This window comes from Pteronotus mesoamericanus, unplaced genomic scaffold (assembly GCF_021234165.1).
Source record: "Pteronotus mesoamericanus isolate MK-2021 breed Mesoamerican mustached bat unplaced genomic scaffold, CSHL_Meso_final scaffold_31, whole genome shotgun sequence".
NCBI lineage: Eukaryota > Metazoa > Chordata > Mammalia > Chiroptera > Mormoopidae > Pteronotus > Pteronotus mesoamericanus.
The window spans coordinates 16,342,711-16,355,984 of NW_026555312.1; the positions used below are offsets into that span (position 1 = coordinate 16,342,711).

Here is a 13,274-nt window from a genome sequence, read left to right on the forward strand (position 1 = left end):
ACTACATTTTGGTACATGTACTTCTTTCTGCCTTATCCACAGGAGTAAATCTTGGTTAAAAGTCAGCTGCATATTTGGCTTTGAATACATTCAAGATGTAACTAAATACCTTTTTTGCAGGTTGTTATTGCCTTAGGAAGTCAGTTCATAAGTAGGCTATGTAGTTGAGTAGTAATTTATTTTAAACTAAGGTGTGCAACTGTGCAATTTTTATAATTAGGTTTGTTTTTTTCGTTTTCAGTAATGATGTAGACATGGAAACAGATCACTACTCCAATGGAGTTGGAGAAACTTCATCCAATGGTTTCCTAAATGGTAGCTCTAAACATGACCACGAAATGGAAGATTGTGACACCGAAATGGGTCTGCAGTGATATTTCTTACATTTTTAATAAAAAATGATGACTACAAGGTTATGTTTTTATTTGTACTGATTTACAGCTGATGAGCATAAATCAGATTTAAAGATGTGTGTGCCATTGGATTTGACAGTAATACATATGACTCGTCTTAAACTTTCCTGTGAGAGTGGATTGCTAGACAGTAGAGTTATTTACAGCCACTTTCTGAAATTAAGTGCCAGAGAGAGTTTTCTTTGCTGAACTGTTCTGGCTCAACTTTAGTGCTGTCATTAGTGCAGCAGTAGCAACTTACTAGTGTTAAATATCCGTAGGATATTTAAGGTTGGAGATATAAAAAGGTTTTATGCTTATTTTAACATAGCCAGTAAAAGCCAAATGGGTAGAGATGATTTTATAAATTCTAATCGAGCAGAATATCTTAAAATTCATTTAATGCGAATATATGTGACTGCATAGTTCAGTGCCTGGCACTTAGTAGGTGCTTAAGTTTGGCCCCCCCCCCAACCCCCGCCACCCCCAATTAAAGTGTCATGCTTAATTTTACTTTGTTGACAACTTGTATAGTTATACTCTGAGGTTAAACCATCAGCAAACTTCCATCAATTGAAAAGTGAAAATTATGAAACCTTATTTATATAAATCCTTTTTTGTCAGAATTCCATGGCCAACATTAGATTTCTTAGTATTTTGAGGTTAAAAGGTATTTTTTCAAATTGTTATGATTATATATAAGAAGCTACTTTATAAATGGAAAGTTATTTTTTAAATTTATTTATCCAACCACCTTTTGGTGATGGCTGTATATTCTGATCTAAAATTCATTTTTTCAAGCAAGGAGTATGATAGAAAAAGCAGCCTCATTTTATTCTTTCAGATATCAGCAATCTCAACATTCAAAGAGTAATTTGAACATAGTGATTAAGAGCAGGAGTTCTAGAGCCAGATTACTGGGATTTAAATTGTGCAACTGCCATTTACTAGCTATGTAATCGTGGACAAGTTATTTAAGAGCTCTGTGCCTCAGTTTCGTCATCTGTAAAATGGGTATTATGATAACTGCCTCATGGGCCATTGTGAAGATTAAATGAGCTAATCTGTGAAAAGCTAATAGCTCAAAGTGCCTATTAAATATTAACTATCATCATTTGTAATTATATATTGTTAGTAGTAATTTAAACGGTTACATTACTGATGAGTTATTATTGTTAACCAAGATATATACTATAAAATTATTTTCTAAAAGTAGTATTTTTCTAAAAGTAGTGTAATTAAGCCTTTTTTTATTAGTATAATATGATGTCTTCTGTGTTTTTATTGGAATTATTGAGACTCTCTCAGCCTCCAGGAATCATTTAATACTATCTCTATTTTTGGCAGTAAAAGTAGCCAGAAAGGCAGTTAATAACTTTTTTCTTTTTTTCTTAATGTGGCTTAATGTAGTTTTAGAGAATTGTGCCTAACTTTTTATAAAATTTTCCCTGACATATAGGTACATCCTAACACTGTGAAAGGTTGTCACCTGACTTTCAGCTGCATGCTAGATATTGGATCCTAGACTCTTGAGACCTAGATAAAGCATACCTTTTAGCTGCAAAGTTCCATATTAAATTAAATATATCTGCATATTTAGAGAAAAATATTAGGTAATAGTTATTAAATTAAACATAAAAATATTATAAGCAATTTATGTTTATTTCTCCATTGCTCTCCATTCAGTAAGGTAGTAAAACACTTGTTTGTCTTGGTTACAGAAGTTGATTCAAGTCAGTTAAGACGCCAGTTGTGTGGAGGAAGTCAGGCCGCCATAGAAAGAATGATTCACTTTGGAAGAGAGCTACAAGCAATGAGTGAACAGCTGAGGAGAGAATGTGGCAAGAACACAGCAAATAAAAAAATGTTGAAGGTAAATTTGTTCCCCTTTGAAAAATTATAAATGAGTCAAAGCATTCGATGTGGTTGAACAGCTCTGCTCTCCTGGAAAGAGCACTGGACTTCAACTAAAACACGTGGATTCAACCCCAGTTGTGCTATCAGCCTATCAGCGTTACGTGCACTTTGTCAACTTACACTCTTAGTTTTCTCAGCTGTAAAGTCGGCAAAGTTATTAGGAAAAATGTGAGTATGCTGATAAGACTATAAATTTGAGATTTTTATTTTAGTAAACATTGTTCAGGGTTGTAGCAAGTTGAATGCATAATACATGGTTTTCATTTTGATGATGATTGGTGAAGGATTTGGGTCATCTTTAAAGCCAGAATAGTTAACACATTTTCAGATCTTTTCTGGATTGATGTTTATGATAGCTAGGAAGATGGATACGATTTATACAGCTTTGTGAATCAGTTGAAGTTGGAGGGAGTTTTCTCCTACCTCTACCTCGTCAGCATTATAATTAGTTGTGGGAATGTTACCACCCTTCAGTTTAGGAGTTTTTTTCATACTCAAAATCCTACTAGCCCTGTAAGCCTATGAAACATTAACCTAGCCATTATATGCTTTTAATCCTGCTTTAGGTTGGGCTCAAAGGTGATGTTATAAACATTTTCTCCTGAATGTTTTGAAAGAAGTTCAAAGAACAAAGGAGAGATGCATGTAGTGGCCTTGAGACATGCTTCTGTGTAATATACGTCATAGGAAAGGGCAAGGCTCCTGCCATTCCTTCCTGACACAAACTGAGAGTCAGTGCGCTGGTAGCACTGAATGTGGCATAAAATCAGCAAAATCGAACACCTGCGCTATATTCTCGGGACGGCATCTGTGTAGACAGAACATATGTGCTTGGCTTAGGATGGGTTAAGGAGCCACCATATGCACATCTAGTTAAAAGCATGTGGTCTTGCGTTTTCAGTGTCTGAGGTGGGAAGAGAGGTTTAATCACCATATTTAGTACCTAATCTACTGGGTGGCACAATTGCTATTCTAATAGCAACCGTTAGCTCTAAAAAACAAGGGAGGGGGGGTTTAAATTATGATTTTATGCTAAATAAAATTGATGGATTGTGTAATTTAAACTTTTTTGTTTATAAAGTCAAATCAGACGTTCATATACTATTAGCCAAATGGCTGTCCACATTTGCTCTATAAAATTAAGAGTTCTTTGAGGTCAGGCTAGATCTTTCCTTAACTCCTCTCCTTTTAAATGTATCTTATTCATATAGCACCTAGGCACTCTGAATTCAAACTGAGGTTGAATTCATTTGAAAAGTATAACTGATTTCTCCAGATTGGGTATGTTCATCACCATGCAACTTTGTAGGACCTTTTCTGATATATCAAGAGTGCCAAGAAGAAACTTATTTCTCACCCTTTCTTACAAGTTATTTTAGGTATCTAAAGTTACCCATTTGGGAAACTGAGTACTTTTTGCTAGATACCGAGGTTCTCAACCTTTTTGATGTCTAGACACTTTTAAAGTGTCTAGATTTAACTGTTAAAGATTCCCAAAGAGTTTATTAATTTTATTACTTTAGAAATTAGAACTAAAATCAGTTTATTTTTTAAAAAATCCATTAAATCATTTTTATGAAAAATAACCGTCTTCTCAAAAATGGGGAAAAAATTAGAATGTGGCATTGCTTTACATTTTCAAAAATCTCTTTAATGCTAGGTTTAATCAAGATAAGCTGAATTTGCATACCTGCCTCTGCATTATCTTTTGCGGTATCACATCATGTAGCCCCTCAAAAAGCTGACTGTATTGTTGTCAGAGAATGAGAAAAGTGAAAATAATATCTTAGTATTACTGTGAAAATAATTTGATTTCACAAAACCCCCTGCAAGGTTCTTGGACCCAGGTGTCTCTACTACTTTGAGAATTGTTTTTGTTTTGTTTTGTTTTTTGATTTTATTTGTTTATTTTTAGAGATGGGGAGAGGAGAGAGAAAGAAAGGGAAAGAAACACCAGTGTGTGTTTGCCTCTTGAATGCCTTCTACTGGGGACTTGGCCTGCAACCCAGGCATGTGCCCTGACTGGGTATCGATCCAGCCATCTTTGGTTCTCAGGCCAGCACTCAATCCACTGAGCCATACCAGCCAGGGCAACTTTGAGAACTGTTGTTTGAAGGGATATTTGGGAATATGAGATGTTTTTAAGAATTCATAGACATTTTGCCCTGGCTGGTGTGGCTCAGTGGATTGAGTGTCAGCCTGCAAACTGAAAGGTTGCAGCTTTGATTCCCAGTCAGGGCACATGCCTGAGTGGACCACATCCCCAGTTGGGGGCATGCAAGAGAAAACCAGTCAGTGTTTCCCTTGCACATCAATGTTTCTTTCCCTCTCTTTCTCCCTCCCTTCCCGTTTCTCTAAAAAAATAAAATCTTTTTCAAAAGTTTAAAAAGAAAAGAATTCATAGACATTTTTACAGCAAGCCACCTGACTTTTCTTGTTAAAACTTTATGCTGATTGAGCATGATGAAGGAATGGGTGATTTCTGCCGTGCCTTTGAAAATTTAAGATTTCATTCAAATCAACTGACTACCCTTGATTCCAATGTGCATGAGGCTCAGAAAATGGCATTTTATGGCCTGTTCTCAAAGATATTTCTTGATTATATATTGAATTATGAGACAGTGTAATTAATCTTCATCTGAAGAATGTAGATGGCTTTGATTTTTGCAGCTCTGACTTCTAAGCAAATGCAAACTGCTCTAAGACACTTCTTTAATATTCTGAGCTGCCTCCCTCCCATTCCCCAAACTTTTTTTGATCTAGATAGGGATGAGTACCTGATGTAACTTACAAGTACCTAAAGAATAAGGATGGAGGGCAATATGAAGAGTAAAGGTATTTTGTTGCTGTAGTTAAGACGTAGAAATTACTCCTTTTCCTTTTATTCCTCACTTCAGATCACATGTGATTGTGTTGGGGTATTTTTATCTTTAATTATTTTTTCTGGTTTTGTATAAACTTCTGAATTATAAACATATATACAGATAGAGTGATTTGATTAAAGTCGAGGGCGAGATTAACCTAAGTGCTTTACCCTAGGGTACACGTACGTGCCTTTTGCTTCCTCTCAGTCGTACATTGCAGCCCATGCAAAGCAGCCCACCTGTGGTAGAACGGTAGGGAGTCTCTGCAGTAGCCCATTTTCTCTTGACCTTTTTTCTAATTTTGTCAGTCTTCCTTTCCTCTGTGTGTGTTATCTCTTTGTTCCCTACCTGCCTAAGTCTGCCGGAGCCTCCCTAGAGAACCACTTGACTTTGTTCGGAAGCTATTTATTGACCTTCTGTATTTTGGCAAAGCACTGCTGTAGTCGCTGTGGAGAGTCAAATGTGCGTGAGCAGCCCCAGCGAGAAGGGAGCTTTTAATCCAGTAGTTGACGTAGAAATAGAGCCTTTTAGACTCACCCTGTTTAGAAACTGTCAAATTTTAAGCCAAATATAAGTAGCATTTGGAAACCATACCTAAATGATGTCACTTTTCCCTCAGAAATTATTCCCACTGAGGTACTTTTGTAAAAATAAGTAATCCATAATGCCATTATATTTCAGACATTTTCAGTTTTGTTCTTTAAATCCCGTGTGCATATATTTTACCTAGTAATTTTAGTTATCCTACTTCGTATTGTTTTAATTTGTCATAAAATTTATTTCCAGTTTCTATACATTATTTACAACTTTTTAAATGGCTACATGATTGTTTTATGTTGCTAAATGAGTTTATTTAAGCATTGCTCTGGCTAGATTTCTTTTTTATTCAAATGCTTTAGTAAACACCTTTATATGTATATCTTTGTTTCTTCCTTTAAATTATTCCACTAGGATGAAGGCCTGATTATGAAGTCAAAGCATAGATTTATTGTGGCTCTAGTTGCATATTGGTATAGTATCACTTTCCAGAAACCTATCAACTGAGCGGCAGTGATAAAGGGATGTGCCAGTGGTGCTGCTGCTGTGATTGCATTTCTTTGGTTACCGTCACCAATTCAGTGTTACAACAGGGTTTAAAACGTTGGTGTGGCTTCGTTGATTTTATTCCCTTTGTAAAGAAAGATAAGGTTCTAGGTATTTACTGCTAGGAACCTGATGCGATAAGCCTTTTTATTTTTTTAAGGTTTTGTTAGTTTTCTTGCTTACAGCTTCACTCTCCTTCCAAACTATGTTCATTAGTGTTGCAGTGTTATCCCTCTATAATCAGGTCTACTCCACGCCACTCCTATACTTAAAATTCCACGGCCATATTGGCAAAAAAGAATCCCAGCTTTTTAGTGCGGTTTTAGCGGCATTTTAGGATCTAACCCCTTAACTGTAATTCTAACCATGCCTTTTTCTCCTTTCACTTAGCCTTACTGTCCACATAGCTTGAGCCGATTTCTGTGATTGCATCATGTGACACAATGTAGTGTACATTAATAAACACTACATGATGTTACCTATTTACATGTCTGTCTGCTCCACAAGACTATGTGAATATTTGAAACAAATCTTGTTGATTGTTGTGTCCTCAGTTGCCTGGCTGCTGTGTCCAATAAATACTTGTTCAATTGCACTGAAAATAATAGAGCAGAATTTTAGACTTTTTCCTCTTGATATTTAATTGAAAATTAAAAGGAACTGCATCTAACAAAAAGAAATACAGTATTAACAGTGTGATCTTAACCTGTTACTGCCTCGGTTCATATCCCTAAATGATGGACATGGTAGTATCCACCTCAATAAGGATATCGTGAGAATTAAATGAGATGATCCACGTTAGTGCTTGAAACATTGCCTCACACAAAGCTAGTGCACAGTAAATTACTACCATCATTTTCACTATGTGTTTTTGTATTACGTAGTAGAAGGCATAAAGAGAAGAATGATTAATTTGAGATTTGGAACATTTCATCTTTTTGGTAGCATGTCCGGATATAAAGACCCGAGAGGATAGTTTTGTGCTTAGTTTCTATGTACCAGTTATTCCTTGGACAGTTATTTAGGATATCTTTTAAAATTTATCTGTACTATCAGGATGGTATCTCAGTAGATGGTTGTGGAGTAAATTAAGTCTTGAGCCAAAGCTCAGTCTTTAGAAATAATGTGATTGATTAGAGTTATCTTTATAGGATATTAATATTCTTCCCATCAGTAAGTTTGGATGGGGACATTCAGGAAATATAACCTAGTAGTTTTGTGGGATGCATAAAATATCTTAAAACTGTAGGAAGCAGGTCTTGTGATCAGCAGCAGCAGAAGCATCTTCCCTGTACCCAACACCTATGAATAGCTGCAGAGGATTCAAAATGGTGAAATATATTTTTAATCTTCAAAGAATTTTCATTATAATAATTGGGGAAAAAAGTCTGACGTGAAATACTTAGCAATATACAACAGTGGAGTAGCACATGCGTTTAGACACATGCATTCCCTATCCGGTAGCCTCGGACAGACTGCATAGCTTTGCTCTATGGACAGTTCTTACCTCCACAGTATGGATACCAGGTTGGATGAGAAAGGGTAAGAAAGACAGGAACTCTTTCCCCCATCTCTGCTCTCAGAACACTAAGTAAGATAATTAGAGGAATGCTGGAATTGTACCTTGGCAATTATATTTTAGGAATTTCAGTCTTCCACCTTTCCATAATTGGTACTTTGAAAGTTGTTCCTGAATTCACTGATTCACAGTTTCCTCAGCACCTCTCCTTGTATGCCTTCTTAATTGGGAAGATGTCCTTTATCTAATTGTACCTATATCATAATATTACTCCTGGTTAGAGCATTGACTTTTGGCAGAATAAGACATCATTTATTGAAATATTAGAATGAACCAACGTTGCTGATTTCATTTAGCTGTTAGTCCATGACTGTGAAATATGACCTCTTATAGCCCCACTTACTAAACCAATGATGAAACTGACTCTTATAGAGGTTGTTACTTGCTGAAGGCCACACTGATGATGCACACTGGTGGTTGATGCCACTGTCTGAAACCACTGTGCATGTGCCTCCCCTAGAAGGAAGACAAAGAGTTGTTGGAAAAGATTACTGTGTATGTGTCAGCTACTTTAGGACAGGGGCGCAGGGGTGGTTAGAACTACTGAGTTCCTGAGTGAGGGTCAGTTTTTTTTTGATTCCTGCATTTGAGAAGATGACATCCAATTCCCACATCTTCTTGAAAAATGTATAGATAGGCATGCCCTCTCATTTTAGTGTCAAATTCATATCAGTGGTAATAAATTATACCCCTCCATATGTATGGTAGGGATAGGGGTAAGATAATACAGACTGTGTGTTCGTGGAAAGAATGAAAACAAATTACACTTTGCTTCAAAATCTAATTGTTTAAAATATCCATAGGTCAATGGGTTTAAATGCCATAGTAGTTTAGTGCTTTTACCTGTCTCAGTTTGTAACCAACCATGGTGAACATAGTAGTTCAACTGTTTGAATTAAAAACCAAATTGCTGTTTTCAACAGGATGCATTCAGTTTACTAGCTTATTCAGATCCTTGGAACAGCCCTGTTGGAAATCAGCTTGACCCAATTCAGAGAGAACCTGTGTGCTCAGCTCTTAACAGTGCAATATTAGGTAAGTAAAACCAAAAAGCACAACCCCAACTAGATTTTTCTGAATATTTGAGATGGTATTTGTGCTGGTGTTTATATTTTGGTCAAATCATTAGGGAAAGTTATTCTATATTTTAAAATGAAAATTACCTTAAAATTTAGAAACCATTGTTTCAATTCCAGATTAAATGGATTCAAAAAGAATTAAAAAAAAAACAGTACATCGGGATGCATCTGGGGAGGTTTGGAAATGAGATGTTTTGTGTGCATGTGTGTGAACATTTCTGCCCTGAGCCACCCTGTTTACAGCGCCCGCCATGCGGGCACAAGGGGCTTCCGGGTAACTTGGGGACGCCTCATCAGCATGAACCCTTGAAGTTGTTATATTCGCATTAAAATTAAGCATACTCAACTCCATGCCCTTACCAAATAAGAAGTGTGTGTGGAAGAGAACAGCAATTCATCCATCTATCTATCTTTTAAAATTTCTGGGCTCTCCATTCTGTTCCATTGATCTATGTGTGAGAACAGCAGTTTAAATAGGTTTAGCCAGGGGTGAACGTGAAGTAAGAAATTGGAATTTGCTGTTCCCCTGGTTGGTTGCCATTCCTATGAGCAACTACAGTGTATGATTATAGTGTATATGTATTGAACAAATACACTTTTTATATGAATTCTATTAACTATATATTTTGTGCATCTATATTGAAGTTCCTGTAGGGTTGATTACTTAAACTATGTTTTAATTTCTGGGCAATTCTTTTCAAAGATAATTAGATACGAGTGATTTTTTTCACCTGATTTTAGAATCTTAATTCCTCAAGTAAAATGGGACTCCAGTTTCAAAGTCTTTTCTGTGTGATTCAGCCCTTTTAGGTTTGGGGACTTTCAGCAACATGTTTGAAACTATTACTATTTCAGGTAGATTAGAACAGTTCCTGAGTGGAAGGTGTTTAGACATGGAGAGTTGGAACGAGGGCCTGGGGCCCTCATACGGCCAGAATGTAAAGCCAGCAAGGAAAAGTATTCATATCTGAGCCTTAATCTGTTTCTTTGCCCTTATTTTTAATTCATCATGTGTTAAGGTCTCATACTGAAGTTTTGAAATAGGAGTGTAAATGAGTGTGTTGTAGTTTCCTTAAACTTAGAATTTGTATATAATAAATGTGAATTTTGTGGTGTTAAATTGTGTTGTAATTTATTTGCTTATGAAATTCATTTAGTTCTGTTGGTAAAAATAAGAGAAGTAACAATGCTGGGATTGTAGGGAAAATTATGGTTTACAGTACTTCTACTTTAAAATTACTACATTATAAGTAACCATGAAGTACTAATTGCTTTGTATTTATGTAACACTTGGAAAAAAATTTGTAAAGAAAAGGGACCGTTTTTCTTATGACAGTTTTTTGTATCTTGAGTTCTTCAAGGAGATTAAATTTTTAAATGTTAAATCGCTTGGGGCCATTATCTAAGGTAATATGTATTTATTCTTACATATTATACTACATATTATGTAGGTTTACCCATAAACAGTGCTTAACTTTATTAAGTGTATATAATTCCTGCAAAATTAGTAGGATTATGATGTTGCTGTGGGGTTGTCTGCATATTTATAAATACTAAATTATATAATCTACAAATAGTACTTAAAGTTATATTAATTGTATGTAATTCTTGCAAGTTTCATACCCCCAAAAACATTTTTTAAAATGCTATAACCACCTGCCTCACCTGGCCAACATAAAAGTGTAATAAAGTTCCTCTGGATGCTTACCTTTGAGCAAGGTTACTTCCCTATAAATCTTCAGGAGACATTTTTGAAAGGATGTTTCCTTTTCAGTGTTAATTCAGTTATGTTGATTTTGTATAAAAATCAAATTGTTCTTGATTCAAATTAAGGCAGAATTATTTTAAACTATGAAGTCATTCCTGCTTCAGGTTGGCAAAAGGAATGTTTATCACTATCAAAATTGAGTCAAATAATATCTTGCCACTGAATAGCCAGTACTTAGGAATCTTAACCCAGACCACTTTTCAAACCTCTTTCTCACCTGTCTTTTCTTGCATATTTTTCTTATATTCTTTTTAAAATTTATTTCATTATTTTCCATTACCATCTATCTCCCTTAAACCCCTCCCCCCAGTCCCCACTCTGTTGTCTTTTTCCCTTGATCTCTCCATCCCCTAACTGCCCCCTCCACCGATTCTTCTATTTTTGATCCTATCTTATTTCTTCTTGTACTTAAACTCCTGAACTTATTATTTTTGCTTCATGCCTTCTAGAACTTTCCCCTTCTCTGAGATTACAACCCCAGAACCAAGGATAGAATTAAATCATATGGAGCCTTACCAGTCCTTCATCAGTTTTTTCCCTTTATTGTCAGCTGTATCTATGAAGGACCGGTTAGTAATTTCATTAATTGGGAATCCATATAAACTTAAAATTTAGACATCTACTCACAAGGAAAAATTACCAACATATATGAGTTTGGCCACTCCCACTATTAGTTCATTTTTTTCATTTCTGGCAAAGAACAAATTTCATTAATTACATTTGTACTACAACGGTCTGGCACATTTCTGGTATGTAGGACTGCTGAATACTTTATTGGCAATTTTTTAAATGTTTGACCTATCAATTGTAAATTATCCCTCCAAAATTAGAGTAATATTTGCTCTCATAGTGACTGTCACCCCTTGCTCCCAGCCAAGCCAAATAACATTCACCAATATGCTTTGGAGACAGTTACACAGCCTCAATTGGGTTGTATTCCTAAAGGGGAAGAGTCTGGCCTTTTTCTATTGTCTGACCTTGGTCAAAAATACTACTACTACTAAATATTTCTTATGTCCTCAATTAAATTATCATCATAGTTAATGTTATTATAGTTGCCATCATAGTTAATATGTAAGTAAAAGGTTTAGAATATCTAACACTTTAAAAAGTCTAATTCTGCAAAAATTTTTCTTAATAGTTGAACACCTAGTACCCATATTACCTCATCATAGTACCTCCATGGCATTATTTGCCTAGAAAGTGCCTTTGCTAGTTAGTTAAGGGCAATATGTGTGCATTGATAATTGTGTGAGTAATGCAGTGTTTTCCTAAAAAGATTTTAAGTGTCTTGCTAATTGCTATTTCCATTTTTAATCGTTTTTCCTCAGAAACCCACAATCTGCCAAAGCAACCTCCACTTGCTCTAGCAATGGGACAGGCCACACAATGTCTAGGACTGATGGCTCGATCAGGAATTGGATCCTGTGCATTTGCCACAGTGGAAGACTACCTACATTAGCTATGCATTTAAGGAGCTCACACTTATATTGTGGCATATAGTCAACATGGAAGTAGACCAGCTCTGCTGATTTGAAATTTAGATTTTTTTAATTATGTACTGGGGACAGGTTTTTGTCGCTTTACATTGCTTCCTAGTTTACAGCATGATGCAAATGATTTTCTAACTTAGTGTTAGGAGAAATTATTTTCCATCTTTAACCTCTTAGTTGTCTAAGAGTTGAATATTACTGAATCTCAGATGTCGAATTTATCATCACAAATCCTTTAAAACAATTACCTAAAAGAAACCAAAAAAATCCTGCCTTCTTTGTTGGGGGGGAGAGGGGGGAAGGAAATGGAACAAGTTGTGTTGTGTTAGCATGTGGGTGATGTAAACTTCAAATTGGGAGGTGTTCCGACCCCCACTCCCATATAAGCATTCAATCAGTGTAACTTGCAAAATGCATAAACATCCGACAGTTTGAATTTATAGTGTTGATGGAAGAAATCATTTTTAATGTGTACTGTAAAACTTGAAATACTCAGGAGCTGAGTGAATACGTTTGTTGCTACTTACAATCCCGACCTGTTAGTCCCAGTAGTTTTGTTTTAACATGGTCTTTTCAACTTTGTTTCCTGTTTAACTACCAACGACTTCTGTTGTAGACTCACAAGTTTAACTTGTATTATAACAGTATTATATGTCAACGGTGTGGTTATGACCTTTATTTATATAAAAACCAAATATTTAGTCAATTTACCGTGTCTTAATTTAATCTTTGTACACCTTCCATTTTTAAGTGCTTAAATGAGTACTATATTGCAATAAAAATGTAGTGATATAATTAACCAGCCATTAAAAATTTACTTCTACATATATTAGAGTGTCAACTGAGTTTATATATTAGGTATTTACATACTTATGATTAATATAAAAGAGCAATTAAAATCAGTGATTTTTACTATAAATCTTAAGTTCTACAGACTAAGACGGCATTTGGTTTACTAGCCTCCTTGTATTAGGGTCAAGCCTGATTCTGTGGGTTGCACAGAAAGAAAAAGGAAAATCAATCTCCTTATTTTCATACCCATAATAAGGCATGTTACTTGCCAGGAAAGCAAAATCCCAAACTGGTTAAAAGTAAAATT

General features: G+C 35.4%; 1 protein-coding gene across 1 annotated transcript in view; it reads left to right on the forward strand.

Moving 5' to 3' along the window:
• RANBP9 (RAN binding protein 9) overlaps positions 1-12,995 on the forward strand; it is an 86,995-nt gene extending 74,000 nt beyond the window's left edge. The window contains exons 11-14 of the mRNA XM_054591881.1: positions 242-363; positions 2,114-2,265; positions 8,759-8,870; positions 12,014-12,995. Coding sequence (XP_054447856.1) covers positions 242-363; positions 2,114-2,265; positions 8,759-8,870; positions 12,014-12,144 — 517 coding nt within the window. The 3' untranslated portion in view covers positions 12,145-12,995. The remainder of the gene's footprint in view (positions 1-241; positions 364-2,113; positions 2,266-8,758; positions 8,871-12,013) is intronic.
• Positions 12,996-13,274: the final 279 nt, after the last annotated feature.